Source organism: Oryza sativa, chromosome 4 (genome assembly GCF_034140825.1).
Source record: "Oryza sativa Japonica Group chromosome 4, ASM3414082v1".
Lineage (NCBI taxonomy): Eukaryota > Viridiplantae > Streptophyta > Magnoliopsida > Poales > Poaceae > Oryza > Oryza sativa.
Genome location: NC_089038.1, coordinates 4,520,909 through 4,538,347, shown reverse-complemented (window position 1 = coordinate 4,538,347; position 17,439 = coordinate 4,520,909). Strand labels below are relative to the sequence as shown.

At 41.6% G+C, this 17,439-nt stretch overlaps 2 protein-coding genes across 2 annotated transcripts; one reads left to right on the top strand and one right to left on the bottom strand.

Moving 5' to 3' along the window:
• The first annotated feature begins 2,153 nt into the window (after positions 1-2,153).
• Positions 2,154-4,217, top strand: LOC4335045 (uncharacterized). Its single transcript, XM_015778395.3, has 5 exons — positions 2,154-2,371; positions 2,876-3,087; positions 3,189-3,287; positions 3,377-3,528; positions 3,610-4,217. The coding sequence occupies exons 2-5, from the start codon at positions 2,878-2,880 to the stop codon at positions 3,989-3,991; spliced, it is 843 nt and encodes a 280-aa protein (XP_015633881.1). The 5' UTR covers positions 2,154-2,371; positions 2,876-2,877; the 3' UTR covers positions 3,992-4,217.
• Positions 4,218-4,507: 290 nt separating this feature from the next.
• LOC4335044 (ATG8-interacting protein 1) lies at positions 4,508-9,265 on the bottom strand. Its single transcript, XM_015781340.3, has 3 exons — positions 9,114-9,265; positions 8,062-8,841; positions 4,508-5,063 (listed from the first exon to the last, which is right to left on the bottom strand). Exons 2-3 carry the CDS (start codon positions 8,829-8,831, stop codon positions 5,057-5,059), a joined length of 777 nt encoding a protein of 258 aa, XP_015636826.1. The 5' UTR covers positions 8,832-8,841; positions 9,114-9,265; the 3' UTR covers positions 4,508-5,056.
• Between the last annotated feature and the right edge of the window lie 8,174 nt (positions 9,266-17,439).

The window sequence follows — 17,439 nt, the reverse complement described above, 5'->3', positions numbered from 1 at the left end:
TCCTTTTTTTTTTTTTTTTTTTTTTTTTTTTTTTTTTTTGCAAAGAGCATCTACTTTACCCACCCAACATTAGGATTTTCTTTCTTGGTATCTCCTCGCCAGTGCATAGCATCGATGCTAGCCTCTAAAATGGGTTGGGTATCATCGGTGGAACACTAGCGCATCATACATTTGACAGCATGTGCATTCATATACCCTATGTCTTTAAGCACCTTCGAAAGAAAGCGTCGACAAGTCTTAAGATTGATGAAGTCACTACGGACGAAGTAGTCAGCATTTCACATTATTGAGGGGTACGTCACCTACCACTGTCATCGGATTCATATCGTCTGATGTAGCTGTGGATACGGTAGAGGGACGTCGGGTGTTGCTCGTCCATTCGATCTGCATCCAACGAACCGAAAAAAATACAGCGGCTTAACAGGCTCTAGCTCGGCTCATGCAAACTAAATCAGCCCACGAACAGCCTCACAACTGCCCTACTCGTTCATCGCCGTTGCGCGCGCTCAATGCTCAGTAATATGGAGGGAAAATTAGGCGCGCAACGCTCGGACAGAGGGAAAAAACTAGGTGTTGTTCAGAGTTCGACAACGCGGCCGGCGGCCGACGAAGAACAACGTGCTTTTTTTTTCACTCTGATCGTGAGTATGTCTCAACTGATTTTATATCTTCTACCATATCCCTCGTGAATGGCTTGATAGAGTTGATCAAACCTCCCTTATTTGGTTGTCTTTTGATGCAGCAACGGGGGTTCCCAATCTTTCGATGAGAGGAGGATAAACTTCGATTTGGGGGAGGACACGACGTTGGCGGTCTGACTACAACTACTACAGGGGTGCTGCGCCTTAGCAACCGATACACCGACTCCACATTGTTGCTGTTCTTGCCGTGCCAAGAACAACATTGAACCTGCAAGCAATCAAAGAACAAGTTGACAAGGAAACAGCTCACGGCACTTGTCAAATGATGAAACTGAAACAAACCAAAATAGGGTTCTAAATACAAGTATCCGGGTGGTCTGGCCGACACATGCGAGTACAAGGAAGTAGCTGCAGCTAAACTTTCATCCAAACAAAACCCAAAGTGCAAAATGGTGGCTGCTAGGAGTTTATATAGGTGGAGGAATGACCAGGAGAGGAGGTGGGAGCAAACCCTAGGTTTTGTGGACCCCTAATGGGCTGTAAAGATACAAGGCCCAAGCCCAAGTTTCTGATGTGAAGAACTATTTTTGTCATTCTGAGCAGCCTGGGTCAAATTTGATGGTGAGGCCACACATAGCTGAAAGTAGACGACGAGATCTTTCCAACAAGTACTCATTTGCCCCGTTTGCCCTCCGGAGTGAAGAACATTGACTTCATCAAATCAACGCTGCTAGTGCTGCTTGCGAACTGGTTCCTCTCCCATGTTCCTAACAACAAGTAGATCACAACAACCACTTAGTAGCACCCAATTCTGAGAAGAACTTGAATGATTAGGTAGGAATGACTTTACCTAATAATTAAGTTCACGAGCTCGAGCTCTAGTCATTGGTCCTTGTTGTGCAATAGGCATGGTTGTATCGTTGGAAGGGATGTCCTTATCATCTTTGATCAAGTTTTTCTCTTTTCCTATGGAAGAATTGATTGATTAAAGATATATATCGAATATCTGCCATCAAAGTTCTTAGATGGAAGCAGATAGGTTTGTTATACAACTCATGCTTTAGTACGTTCTCTGTTCTTTTTTGTTATCGTAAATATGCATGTCTCATACTTGCTGTTTTTCTATACAGAGATATGCTAGTTTAATGTTTGGTACCTCATGTTGGCATGGAATTCGACAGCCTAGATGAGGGTTGGATTTATTGGCACTACTATGGAGGTCCAAAAGGATTTGAGGTCAGAAAAAGGTACACGAATAAAAAAGAATGGTAAATTTTGCTACAGAATACTGCGATTTCGTGGTTTTAGCAGCAGACATCGCCCGATGGGTGGGGGATGAAGGGCTTGACGAGGGCACCGCCGTGGAGGTCGTCGTCGCACGGGGAGCAACAGAGCTGTCGCACGGGGAGCACATGTATGCGCAAAATAAAACATACAGCACCGGAAGGAGTGCCTCGTAAATGCACAAAATCGGAGGGGTTTTATGCAAAGTGTCGATTGGCTTTTTGTGTTGTGTTGCGAGGAGAGGCCTTCCGCTCGAAGAAATCGAAGCCGCGCTTCCCCTCTCCGCCTCCGCCTCCGATCTGCTGCGGCGGCGCGATCCGGCAGCCGGCGACCTCCCTCCGCCTCCTTCCCGACCCTTTCGTAGCTTTCTCAATCCCCTCCCCCCCTCCTCGCGGCGCGCGCACGGCCGGCTGAGAAGGTTTCCGAGGGGGCCGACCTCCTTCTAGGTATTGGTTGTTCTTCCCTCAATCTTGGCTGATTCATCCGGGCTTGACTTCGATTAAGATTAAGATTAACCCCGTCCATGTATCCGGTTTAATTTACTAGTGATCTTGTTGAAGACCTTCGTGTTAAATTGGTATATGAGTGATCTTGCAATGGGGATTATATTACTAGTGCTTATTGGAAAAATATGTGCTCAGCGACGAATATGGCACGCATATCTCTTCATTTAGAAATTATTTACATTATGCTACGCTGTAGAATGACTGGGGTACCCATCTCCGCGATGTGTTTTGTACAAAATTTGGCGCAGGAATAAGTCGAATGATATGCCTAGTAATTAAGCAAAAGAGCTTCCTTGTGTATACTTGTGTTATATGTCAAGTTCTTCCAATGTCATGTAAAAGATTTGTTTCAGTCGTTTTTCTTTGCCCCGCAAACATATGTAACTATCTAATTATCTATCTATCCATCCGTTTGACCAAACATTCACTTCTTCTTTGTTGCAGCCATGTACAACAATTATGGAAATTCTCCTGGAATGCAGATGCCTCCTATAGGGCAGATGCCTCCTGCCGCAGGGCAGATGCCCTCGGCAAATCCTCAGCCTGGCCAATTTGGCAATCCATTTTATGGTGCGAGCTCAGGTCTAATTAAAACTGGGTTAGGAGCATATGGAGAGAAGTTCCTTGGTTCCAGTTCGGAATTCATGCAAAGCAATGTGAGTAGCTAGCTAGTGAAGAGCCTTGACCCTAGTGTTTTAATTACTCGCTATCTTATTAGTTTTGTCACACTACCTCTGAATATGTATTGGTTTTGCAGATTAACAGATACTTCTCCAACCCGCAGTACTATTTCCATGTGAATGATCAGTATGTCAGGAACAAGCTGAAAGTTATACTGTTTCCGTTCCTTCACAGGGTAGTTGCCTCACCAGAAACATTTTATACGAATCTTGTTCTTTGAACTGCTGTACTGAAAATAAACAAGTATTTGCAATGTCTTCTCAGGGGCATTGGACTAGGATAAGTGAGCCTGTTGGTGGCCGACTGTCGTACAAACCTCCAATCTATGACATCAATGCACCGGATCTTTACATCCCTTTCATGGCATTCGGTAGCTTCATTATTCTTGCGGGCTTTACATTAGGTTTCATGGGAAAGTGAGTTGTTTTTAACCATGGTTCTTCAATTGTGAAATACTTCAAAACCCATTGCCCCTCATGTGATTGACTTCTATGCAGGTTTACTCCAGAAGCTATAAATCTGCAGTTCAGCAGAGGACTCATTGGATGGGCCTTGCAGATTGTGATCCTGAAAGGGCTGCTCTACTCGATGGGCGGTGGAGAGGTGCCGCTGCTCGACCTGGTAGCTTATGGCGGATATCTATTTGCCGGGCTTTCCCTTGCTGTCATCTCGAGGCTTCTGTGGGCTTACTCGTACTTCGTTATGATGCCATGGATGAGCCTTTGTATGGGGGTGTTCTTGGTGAGGACGATGAAGAGGGTGCTCTTCACGGAGATGAGGAGCAGCGAGAGGCACTCGACGCGGCAGCACTATTTCCTGCTCTTCCTGGCAATTTCGCAATTCCCCCTGTTCTTCTGGCTTGGCAACATAGGTGCATGAAAACATTTTTCTGGTTGCGGTTTGTCGGTATAATAGTTAAACCGTGGTGTTTAGGTTCATTGTAAAATAGTTTTTCAATAGATTTCAACAGCTTGTGTCGTTTGTCCATTAGAGTATGTTTATCGACAGGGTTTGGTAGATATGTGCCGATGTAAGTTTATGAGTTCATAACTGGATTTATGTTCGATCTCCGTAAAATATATATACAAAAATTTTGTTTATAGAATATTCCTGTTAAGACAAAATTTGCCTCTTTTGATTAAAGACGATTTGCTTTTGCATTTTTAATTATTTTTTCCATAAATCCTTCATCACTTCGTTTTCGTTTTTTGATGCCTGGTTGGCCAAAAACGCGTACACAATTTTGATCATGTGATTGGAGGTAATACATTTTATAATTCTGCTTGTACCGTAAACTAGAACGCATGTTCATTTGTTTCGATCTACAGTTACTGAAACTGGCATGCAATTTTAACTCTGTATTGCAGTACTAACAAATCAACCATACGATTCAAATGAGTAGAAAATACGACCATGGAGGTCTAAACACTGATTCATATGAGTAGCAATCATAATGCTTGCAATACAAAAAAAACCATGATAATGACAAGCAACATCCCAGTTGTGAAGGGATAAAAACTGAAGTGAAACCACCTCCTGTAAGGAACAGTAAACGAGACTCCCAGGTTTTCCTTCTTAAAAGAACAGCACAAATGCATCTGAATTTGTTCTGGAAGAACAACGAGGTTACATGGATTTCGCAGTATGCAATTGCGTGTTGACAGCCATTCCTCAGAACATAAAAGAAAATGTAGCATAGCAAGTGTACAATGGTACGGTGGTGTGTGTAGCGGTGGAAACTTCGGCATCTCAGAGCTGGCAAGGCAACCAAACGAAGGCTACAAGCACCACTGTCAAACTTCATATTATTACATTAGGTATACTCCTTTCGTCATTGTCACAATCATATTGCCAACCGTCTCAGTTACAACTTCAGATGACATGTGATGACTCATCAGAGGTTGCATCGAAGAAGACCATAAAAACACCCACCAGCCCTGTTGGTCACCCTCTGCCAAAACAAAGTCTTGAATTAGGCAAAGCTACAAAAATTGTAGAAAGAAAAGTATACTTAGTTCTACATGAAAAATGATGAAAGTTTCATAAATAGAGCAAGGAAACAGAAGTATATTATTCCTAACATCGTCTATTCATGGCAGTAAGAAACTTAGAATCAAAATCAGGTGCATTCAGGCCTAAAGCTAGAAGATGCAACATAATAATAAATTGGCTTCAATAATTATTTCTTTCATGTCTTGGGCTTCTAAGACATGTTGGCCTAAAGACAAGTGTTCTTGAAATTAAAACAAGAGTGTCAAACAAGTAATGATACAATAAGGAGTGATAAGCTAATAGGAAATAAACCTATGCAGCACCAAACAGAACACATAAATTTCTTCACAATGGAACCTTCACACAAAAAACAAATGCTTCACATCACAGTAGGGCAGGGGTAAAACCACAAATTTATCACAGTACTTGCTAGCTTGAGGTTTTAATAGGGCCAAATGTGATATATGTTCTATAGCACACGACAAAATATCCTTGTATTGATTCATAAACAATGTCATTTACAAAGTTGCAAATGTTAAAGCAACATAATCCCTTCAACCCAAATTGTAACAATCTCTAATTGGCAGCACTAGTACCATCCTCTGCCAAAGGAACAGACACCATTCTCAACTACAGACAGTAAAATTAGCCAGCTTAGGGCCTGTTTGGTAGAGCTCCAACTCCTAAATTTAGCTCCTGGAGTTGAGTCCGGAGTAAAGTTGTGTAGCTGCCTAAACCCAGCTCCACCTCTCTAGTTCATTTTGTGAGAGAGCTCCACCTAACTCCGCTCCCATTTTTGGTGGAGCTAAAGCTGTTTGGCTGAGCTCCAGCTCCAGGAGAGGTGGAGCTGGAGCTGGAGCTGTGCCAAACAGGCCCTTAGCAGTTCATGGAGGGTAAAGCGATGACAAGGAAGCCTCCATCAAAGACCTCATCATCACCACCATTCTTTCGGTGCATATGCTTTGTTCCAAACATGATGACAAAGAATAATGAAAATATTTTGGATTGGGAAAAGGAAGAAATGAGTCAAATGTTGATTTTAATTAGGGGTTGGGAGTAGATGAGCTTGACTGATACTTGAAATGATTTTTTTTTAATCTTAGATGTAGATTCCAGATGGTAAACTAATATACAGAATTGCACTCACTAGTAGAAACTACAAACTGATACCATGGCCATACGTCTGGTTGACATCAGAGACAAAACTATGAGGAATTGGACAGTATGAAGAGGTGTTCCTATCACATAACAAAGCATCCTAGTTGACTGGGAAAGCCCTTTAGAAAGGAAGTTTAATGTCATAGATTCAATAGTTTATGCATTGGTGCTAAGTACACAAATGTTCCAGTCTCCAACCTATTGTCATCCGTATCACAATAAAACAAGCTAATTACCGATGAAGTTACTTTGCAAAGGACAAGGAACTTACCAAAAATGATTTAACCTGTTTAGCTACTGTTACAGGTTAAAAAACTATCCCCCCCAGACTTTATTTCTGGCTTTTTGGGACAGAGGTAGTAAGTAACATGTCTTTCCAGCATTGGGCATTTAAAAAGCAAAATGATGAGGTGTAGAAATGTGTTATTGTCATATGATATTAGGAGTACAATTCGATGATTTAACAGAAGATCAGTATGTGACACTATAATCATGATGAACCACCTTTATATCAGAAGCACTAAGATAGCATCCAACACTTTATATGAAAAACCTAACCACTTATACATAATATGAGTAGGCATACCAAATTTATGTACGTTGTGAACTGTAACCAGTCAAGCATTGTCTAGTCCAGTTACAACAAAAGAGTTGATCATGTTCCAACCATTCATAATAGCTCATAAAAAAGCCGGTTTTCATATGTACTATAGAACTAGAAAACATATATAGTTTCACACAAATTAACAAGTACAAGATGCTGATATAGATTATTATTTTCCATTAGAGCATGTTTGGGTCAAAATATCTATGCATTTAGGCTTAATATAGATACCCAAAATCCCAAATCCATGCAAGTGACATGTCAATAATCATATGCTAAATTCTAACATAAAGCCAGAGAAACCCAGATTTGATAAAGAGCTACAGATGGGTCATACTACCCCCAAATGGCAGCATGAATAGTTGAAGATCGTAGACTATTGTTCTATAATATAGAGCTTCATAACTTTATAAGTAAACAAACTTCAAAAGGTAGCAATAAGTCATCATACATATTAAATTCATACAAAAACTTTTCAAGTTTATTAGTTTATTTATACCCAAATCAGAGTGCGACCTGAATCCTGTACAACTATGTTCTATTAGATTACGTGGATAAGCCATGCTGATATCACAATGCAACATGATTATAATTGTTGTACTCTTAATCAGTAATCACACGGATAGAACAAGCATATAAAAGCAGTTAAAACATCCTACTACCATTCAAATTATCATAGCCTTCATAAGGCCTAACTAGTCTACCATGACTTTTGCAATGGTGTATGCTAATTTGATTAATCCCAACAATCTCTCTGTTTATAACCAGGGAGCAGTAAGTATACACATAAATGCAATATTTTGGGCAGAAAGGAAATTAACGATCGCATCTAATTGGGGAAAGGTGTGGTGTCTCGATAAAGCATTTAACTGCTCAAGAGCCATATCAAAACTCAAAAGAAGCTTTAGAAGAGCCATAAGGTCCATAATTGAGTAAGAAATAACAAAATAGATCTAGCCAGAATTGCTAAAACCTAAAAGTAACATTATGTGGCAAAGATAATGTCATGCAAAATGCAAGAATGCTAGGAACAGAGTATGCCAGTGTCCACACACTAAGCCACTAAAATGCAAACAGGTCACCATACTTAAGGTAATAAGGTAATGTGTGTGTGTTTCTGAACCGCACAATAAACTAACAAATGAAGAGATGTGTTATATGTCAAAACTGAAAAGCCAACAAGATCTTAATATACCTCACTGTTGAGCCAGATCGCCATTTAAGATTCTTAAGGTGCAGTTTGTCTTTGTGCCAGCGTCCCAAGATTACGAGCCCGACAAGAGCAGCTGCAACCACCACAGACCAGAGAGCATTTGTTTCCTTGGCTTGGTGATACAGGCATGACATATGTTTCTTCAGCCAGCATTTGCAAGGGGCGCCAGAATCACGGCTTTTGCTGTCCGCAGATTCTGAGGGCAGATCTGATTTGTCATGAGAGTCATCAAAATCATTATCATCATCTAAACCTTGCTCCTCGTCCTGAGCATGAAACGAGCCATGCTCAGCAGCATCACCCATCATCATCTCTACATCATTGGCCGAGAGGTTCCTTCCTTCATCATAGAACTGAATCCTCTCCAACCCAGCACCATAGTTCCCACCGACATTCTTGAAACCCTCGTCTTCCACGCTCGTGCTCGCTTCCTGCGCATCCTTCTTATGCTGGATGTCATCAAAGCCGGCATCGATCGGCAGATTCTCATGCTCGCTTGGAGGGAACACAAAGTGGCCAGACATGAACAGCGCGCTCTCCGAGCCCCGCCCTTCCTGACTTCCATCAAGGCCTTTGGTCTGGTCTCCTTCCTGACTTGCATCAAGGCCTTTGGTCTCAGCCGCCGGCCTGTCTCCTGCTCCACCCGGCCCCGGCGCCGCCGCATAGGCGGACGCAGTAAGAGTCACCACCTCCCAGTCCGCTCCACGGGGAGTTGCTCCCTCTCCCGCCGCCTCCTTGTCGTTATCAGCCATATCCACAAATCTGATCATCAAGAAAATCACTCCAACATGAGAATCAGGTTAACCCTCACCAAACTAAACAAAATAAATAAAAATTGAAAAGCTGCTACTGCTATCATCAGTTTACTAGTAGTACATAGTACACCACGCATCAAACCAAAGCAATCCAATCCATCAGCACATGGTACATGGGGGGACTTCAGATCTAGAATCTTAGGGCTGGATGCAAGCAAATCTAGTCTAGAGAGAGAAGGGGATGAGGATGAGGATGCGCGTAACGGGTGGACTGCTCACCAGGGAGGGAGGATGCGGCGGAAGCAGCGGCGGCGGCGCGGGATGGAGATCGAATCGGCGGCGGCGGCGGGAGAGGAGAAGGGAAGGCGATCGTGGAGGGATATGGTGCCAAGGCGCAGAGGGAGGAGGAGTGTGGGTTAGGTTTGCACGTTGCGTGAAAAAACAAAACCGATGATGATTTTTTGGTCAATGTTGTAAACGGACCATCATCGCAGATAATAATAACTCCCTCCGTCCCAAATTACCATTACAGGACACCCTTTTTTTAAGAAAAATAAATAATAATAACTCCCTCCGTCATTAAATATTTGATGTCGTTAATTTTTCTAAACATGTTTGACCGTTCGTATTATTCAAAAAAATTAAGTAATTATTAATTTTTTCCCTATCATTTAATTTATTTTTAAATATACTTTTATGTATACATATAGTTTTACATATCTCACAAAAGTTTTTAATAAAACGAATAATCAAACATGTTTAAAGTCAACGGCATCAAATGTTTAGGGACAAAGGGAGTATATGCTAAATATTATATATGTTATATCACTGTATTCAAATTTTAAAGTACTTTCAAGTGATGCTAATATCATATTTGTTGGAAATATAATATGAGATAAATTAATAGTATGTTATTGAAGACCGTGTAAAAAAATATAGGTCTTATAATTTGGGACGAAGAGAGTAATAAGGTAGAAAATCCAAGAAATACTTGTCCAATTTTAGAAAATATCATAAAAAAGTACGAGTTTCAAAATAGTAACGTTACATGTGACTTTACTAAAAAAATACTATCATCTTTAGGATGAACATGTATTTCGCGGGATCAAGATGGATGGAACCCTAACGATTATGGTATTTTTTTTTCACAAAGTCGCTTTACGATGACATTTTATGTATCTCGAATTTGTCGATGGTATTTATTGAAATTAATTGGACACTTGTAAATGGTATGTTTTATATTTTCTCTTATTAAAATCTTAATTTTTACATATGATTTTATGATTCTAATTATTTGGCACATTTTCGGACCTTAGATATATTCACACTGGATTTAGACTTTATAAATTGAATTAAAGTGGTTAATAATTTTATGATTTATTCAAATGTTACATATCTATATCAATGGATTTACAAAGTTAGAAATACATGGCTTCACGAATCATAATATAGTGTTGTGACAAACATGGCCTAAGATGCGAATCTACGATTTTATGATTCTTTTTACAGGATTCTAAGATTATGATTTTACGTATAACTTTCGACTTGGAATCACAATTTCAACAACTTTATAGATAACCTAAGTCAAAGACTCATCTTGGCATAATTTCATCGGAAATGCTACTGGGCGAGCGATTGCCCTCGCTCTCCCAGGGCGATCAGTTTTCCAACCCCCCCTTCCCTCCCTCCACCTCTCCACCTGGTTTCCTTTTTTGGCACCACATTATTTTCCTATTTTAGTAAATTTATACACCTAAAGTTTACACATCTAAAATTTAGAGACCAAAAGTTTATATATCCGATTCAAATTTGAATTTGAATTCAAATATTTTTTTATATATAGTATTTATATACATCTAAAGTTTATACATCTAAAGTTTATAGACCTAAAGTTTATAAGTCAAAAGTTTATATACCCGTTTCAAATTTGAATTTGAATTCAAATATTTTTCATATATAGTATTTCTATACATCTAAAGTTTATACACCTAAAGTTTATAGACCTAAAGTTTATATACCCGATTCAAATTTGAATTTGAATTATATCTGATTCAAATTTGAATTTGAATTATATCTGATTCAAATTTGAATTTGAATTCAAATATTTCTATATATAGTATTTCTATACATCTAAAGTTTATACACCTAAAGTTTATAGACCCAAAGTTTATAAGTCAAAAGTTTACATACCCGATTCAAATTTGAATTTGAATTCAAATTTTTTATATATAGTATTTCTATACATAAATTTTTCTAACTTTTATTTTTCAAAAAAATTTGTGTGGTCTACTGTAGTAGAAAGAGGAGAAGGGGAGGAGGAAGGGGGAGAAGAGGGAGGAGTATAGGGGGAGGGGGGGCCGGATCCGATCGCTGGGCGATCGTCCTGGCGATCGATTGCCCATTAGCCCCCCCTAATTTCATATCCCAAAACTATTTTCACTTCTTAACTCATGTATTTTATCTATTTGTGATTATATTGACCATTTAGATGAATATTTTTTCTATGTTATAGGAAATATAAAATTTTAAGTTACTATAATTTAATTTACAAACTCCAAATCTGCCGACAATCTGAGATGGAATTGTGCCAATCACGTCTTACATTTGGTTCTAAACGAGTCTCTTTGTTATTGTCACACCCTAAAAATTCAAAATATATAAATTGTTGTTTAATTGGAATTTTTAGAAATAATTTTAAAAGCCTTGAAGAGAAGATCTAATTTTAATTAATAAATTCCAATGTAAAATGGGGCCAGATAAAATTTCATTAAATACTTTACTTAATTCTATAATTCCTAGATTTTTCTAGGATTTATTTGAGCTAAGGAAGTATTTTTAATAAATGGAATTGCATTTCATGAATAATTTAAATTGAAAAAGGTTTTTAAAAGTCTCTTTTGGCTTTGGGCCGAAAGTCGGCCCAAAACCGTTCTCTCTCTCCTCGGCCCAAGTCGGCCCAGTCCGCCGCAGCCGCGCGCGCGCCCTCGCTCGCTGACAGGTGGGGCCCGCCTGTCGGAGTCGTCGTCTTCGTCGCGCCGCCGCCGCCCGAAACCCTAGCCGAGCCGCGCCGCCGTCTCCTTCCAAATTCGGCCGTGTCTTTCCTTCTCCGGCCGAATCGTTAGAGGGGAAATGATCCTCGGGATCTCCTCTACCTTTTCTCTTTTGGAATCATCGGCTAAAATCGCTTGGAAAGTGTTTGATTCGAGGTTGATTCGGATCGGTTTTTCTCTCTCCGAGCCCGAGGTTTCCTTCGTGTCGCCGGCCGCCGTGGGCCTTTGCCGCCGCCTCCTAGCCCCTTTAAAAGGATCCCCGGTGTCTCCTCTACCCGCCGCCACCCTCGCCTTCGCCTCTCGTCGCCGGTAGAGCCCTAGCGCTGTGTGACCTCGCGCCGCCGTCGTCGCCGCTGCTCCAGCCGTGCGCCGCCGCCGTTCCAGTCGTCGCCGTCGCTCGGGAAGGTCGTCATCGTGGTCGCCGTCGCGTCGCCGTCCTCGTCTGCTCCTCCGCCGTTGCTGTAGACTGCCGGAGCACCGTCGCCGCCGTCGACCCGATCTTCTCCGCCGCTTCGACCTCGACGCCGTTGCCGTCCGTTGATCTTCCGCTGCTTCTTTGGTCACCGGTGAGTTCGCCGCGTCGCGCTCTACGTCCTGGTGCCCTCCGTTCTCGTCGTCGCGCCATCGTTCGCCGGCGAGCTTGCGCCGCCCGAGCCGCCGCCGGTGGTGACGTCACCGCTGACGTCATCGTGGCCGTTTGCCGTGAGCCGGTCGTGGACCGTTCGATCTCGGCCGTCCGTTTTGGATGGATCGATCTCGGCCGTCCGTTTCCGTGAACCGCCGCCGTGCGCCCGGTCCACCGCAAACCCTAGCCGCTGACGCAATAAATCCCTTTTTCCTTTTCAAAAATAATTCATTATTGCGTCATAATTCAATTAAAATCGATATAAGTGTTTTAATCCGATTAAATCTTCAAAAATTCATAACTAATTCATCTTAGCTCGGATTTAGTTGGTTCAAGTCTCTAAATTTTTCTAAAATTGAGATCTACATGTTAAAAATATCCACATGTACTGTTCATGCTTGTTTATGTGCTGTTTTGGTGATTTTGCTTCTTTCTGTTTAGATTACGACGTTTCCGGAGAGTCCGTTTTCGCAGGAGGAGACTTTGAAGAGTTCCAAGGCCAGCAAGGCAAGTCACACAGATCCTAAACAACCCTTGAGCATGTTGATCCTATTTAAAGCTATTGTTTCTATTCAACTATTGCATCTATTTTCGAATGTCATTGGGTGGAATTAACCTATTCTTTGTTATAGCCCTTTTGTTCTTGATTACTTTATTCCTTGATACCTTGGGTTATTATAACTTGACTAGTTGAGCTTTATATATTGGTTCAACTAGATATTAGATATGATTGCTTAGCCAAGCTTAGAAACATTAGCACACTATTGGGATAACTTATGATTCATTATTATTTAATGATGGCTAAATGATAGCTCACGATGGTCAATCGTGATTGGTTAATTAATTAATGTGCCAACTAAAACCTGATAATGGTGGGTTGTGAGCACATGGTTTTGAGAGTCGTGCTCATGACAATTAAGGACCGGTTCACGAGTTTCGGTTGTGAAACATTAACCGTGCCAACCACAAGCCAGCGTGGGCAACGGCTTTACCTTTTGTATAGCATGGTTCATTGCGGAGCACCAGACTGAGAAGTGGCGGAGATAAGCCTACGGGGGTCGCTGGGGAGTCCATGCCTTGTTTATAAGGGGGTGATTATGATCCAGGAAAGGTGCGCTGTAGTGGATTGTGTTGTGCGAGAGGTAATGTCACAGCTCCTTTCCGAGGTACCGTGGTGGTATTGAGGCACATGGTGACATGATGTGGGGCTGTGTCTTGTGGGTACAGTGGTACATCTCTGATCAGAGTAAAACTATTCGAATAGCCGTGCCCGCGGTTATGGGCGGGTCTAACAATGTCTTTCATGATTAGTCTCATACTTCTCACCATAATAAAAGGTGCTTTTAACTGGTAATAATTTGATTAGCTCCTGGTTTGGAATGGTATATTCCTGGTTTGGAGATAGAACTGTGCAGCCGGGATGGTTGTTCAGAATGGTTGGGCCTATGCAACAGGGTATGTTGTATAGCGTTGGATTAATATTGATTAATTATTACTTAACTGTTTTATTAAATTCTCAAATGTTTGTTAAATGTTGTTTATGCAAATGAAACCCTACTATGCCATCCTTTGGTATCCTTGTGCACTTGCATATTTGCTGCGTGGCTTGCTGAGTATGTCATATACTCACCTTGCAATCAGTCATCAGAGGAAGAGTTCTACAATGATGCTGATGGTGTGGAGGATTAGGTGTAGCCCTGGTCAAGCTGCCTGTGGAGTAGAGTCGTCTGCGCCGTTTATCTTATTTTCCGCTGCTTAGATCTTTATTGATTGAGAGGAACTATCTACCTCTGTAATGACATTATATTCGCTTATTAATTAGAGTAATAATTGTACTCTATTATCAATTTGTTATTGTGTGCCTCGGCTGATTCCTGGACGAGGGTTCACACACATGTAAGCGTTTGGAATTTTGGATAGAAATTCCGGGCGTGACAGTTATCCCAACAAGGAAGGAGGAGTCGTGTAAAACAGACCAAGTATGAAAAGGAAAAAACTTTTCCTACAAAACTCTTACAATCACATTTAAGTAATACTTAACATTCATATTTATGGGCAGTTTGTTTTGATGCATGAAGACAAAGGCTTCTGTTCTTTTGATGTAGAAAGGTGATTAGGGATGGTTGCGTTTTTCTGAAGGTGAATTGTAGTGGCCTAGCCTGGGCCAACCTGAGGTCTCAACTAGGGGTGAAAACGGTACGGAAACGGACGGAAACCACCTTTATCGTTTTCGTTTTCATTTTTTTTTCTTTTTCATATTTTTTTCGGAATTGGAATCGAAATCGGAAACCCCAGAAATGAAAACAAAAACAAATATTATCGAAACCGAAAACGGAGCGAAAACGAACCGGCGCGGATACGGTAACGGATATTTATCGGAATATAAAAAACCCTTAAACTAAAGTTCTCAAATCAACGAAAAATGTAGTTAAATATTTTTTTCTAAAACAATAAATCAATATTTCTATATTTTATCAATTAATAATAATACAACTAGTTGTACACTTTACTTTCTTGGAGAAAAAGAACTATATTCATCTATAAATAAAAAGATAATTAGGAAAATAAAATATAAAGTATTGGACTAAAAAATATCTCTATTTAATTAAACATCTCAATACATAAATCTAAACATTTAGAGTAGAAAAGGCTTAAGCTAATCAGTTGTATATGAGAAATTTTCTATTTCCGATTACGAGAAAAAACCTGAATTTGTTTCCGGAAAATTTCCGAATTCGTTTCCGGAAAGTTTCCGACGGATTCCGAGTTCCGACGGAAACTGCCCTTATCATATTCGATTCTGTTTCCAAGGAAATATTTCCGATTTCGTTTCCGTTTCTGAAAAATTCCAAACAAATTCCGACCGACAGGTTCCGTTTCCGAAAACAGGTCCAGAATCTGGAAAGTTTCCGTACCGTTTTCACCCCTAGTCTCAACCATAGTGGCCCATAGTGGTCGAAGGCAAATTGTACTGGCCCATTATAATGGTTGATATATATAGAATAAGTCCACTTGTTGTCCCTCGTCTTTACGTCGAGTTTAGTGGTATCCCTAAACCACAATACCATAAATCTTAAACCTCTAACTTACGAAACCAGGTTAAATTAGGTAATCTGATAGTATAGATGGCTGGTTACATGGATTTGCAAGTTGACCTAATCAATTTATACTGACTAAGCGTTTATGTGGGAACTAGTTGATCCCACATGTCATCCTCACTCTCCTCCCCTCTTTTATCTCCTTCATCTCCCTCCCTCCCCTCCCCCTTTTTTCTCTCCATCATGGTGGGGATGGAGGCTGAACCAGAAGGAGGAAGACGACAAGGCTCGTGGATTCCATTGCCAGCAATGTCGACAATCGATTGCCAGGTGTTTATGGCATTGAAGCTACATAGGTCGGACTCCATACTGGAGTGGGACTTCTATGCCTCGATGGTAGCAAAGGATTGCACCTTGGTGGCCTGAGCACGCAACAGCGCGCAGGGGTTCTTGTCGTGCATAGAGGAACAAACCCTATCGGCAGCGCAGTCGCAAGCGGCGAAGGGCACGCCACCCCGCATGAGCTCCAACTAGTACTGTTATTGGTGCCACTTCTCCGCATGCTGCCAGCACCATCTCTGCCCACGGATCTCCACCAGGTGCTCTCCCTGCTCCCCCACCTCGTCTCCCCGCGCCACCTCCTCTAGGCCCATGCCTACCTCCTCCCCCGTGGTGGCCACTGTCACATGCGCCTCGTCTCCACGCTCCTCCCTTGCATCCCTTCGCCTCCCGCTCCATGACCACGCGGTCACGCTCGTCTGCCGTGTCCATCCCTCTGTGTCCCTCAAGGCTACGCTGCGGATCCACGGCGTGGGTAGGGGCGGGGCTGGGCTCGGTCGTAGCTACATTCCTAGGAGAGAGAGGGGAGAGGTGGAGAGATGGGGAAAGAGGAGAGAAGGGAGGAGGAAGAAGGTCGAGCTCGTCAGCTCCCTTGCCTCCCTCCTCTTCTCCTCCTCCACCATAGACCACCGAAGCCTCCTCATCGTCGACCTCTCACTGCCACTGCCCCTCTCCCCGCTGGTGAGTCCCTGCGGGATAGAGGGAAGAGAGGCGATAGGTGAGGAGGGGTGGAAGTTCACTTACATATGGATCCACATGTTTTTTTTATTTTCTTTTTATTGACTAGGATATCACGTCAGCAAAACCAACCATGCATACTATCGTGGAATCTGATTGGGACGATTTTACCATAAAACCATGAGTCACTCCGGTCTAACCGCTGGGTTGCCCAGTTAAACCGACCACATACCTTCGGTTTAAGCAGCGTACCTCTTGCCCGATCTGACCGGCCATCTAGTGCCGACCGTATTGTTCACCGTCAGAAAACGCTACTCACCATATTATCAATAAACACTCATCTTTGGTAACTGTTTATCACAAAGATTAATCAACACACGATTCTACAAACAACATCATGTCATCCAGATAAATATAAGTTCTTAAGTATATATAGTGTTGTTAGTAGCTAGCCAGGTTATGCTAACAGCCGGATTAGTCTAATCAATCAATTTAGTAATTAGTACTAGTAGCTACTACTAAGCAATTGTAACATATCATGCTAGCAATGCATGCTGTATATATACTAGCTGCTGCATTCATGCATGGCACTCGCCCTAGATACGACCTGAAGACTGACAGCTAAATTAATTAAACCATATGGATTAGCTGGTAGATCGAGGTCATATATGGCTCATTTTTCTAATGTATTGAAATGATCAAACTCATACACTTGTACAGGCGCAGTGCCCAAGCACTGTCGCCGCTAAACAAAACAACATATATACGTCTAGTAAGAAAAGCCCAACAGCATGCATGCATTCATACCATCAGAGATAATTTATTTAATTTAGTATATACTTCTACATGCTTAATACCCAGACTTTATTTTTTTT

Bases quoted from the DNA above. Each gene is read 5' to 3' on its own strand.
- LOC4335045 (XM_015778395.3), top strand. From the start codon at position 2,878: ATGTACAACAATTATGGAAATTCTCCTGGAATGCAGATGCCTCCTATA. The intron at 3,088-3,188 runs GTGAGTAGCTAG...TTGGTTTTGCAG, and splicing joins CGGAATTCATGCAAAGCAAT to ATTAACAGATACTTCTCCAA. The intron at 3,288-3,376 runs GTAGTTGCCTCA...ATGTCTTCTCAG, and splicing joins TGTTTCCGTTCCTTCACAGG to GGGCATTGGACTAGGATAAG.
- LOC4335044 (XM_015781340.3), bottom strand. From the start codon at position 8,831: ATGGCTGATAACGACAAGGAGGCGGCGGGAGAGGGAGCAACTCCCCGT.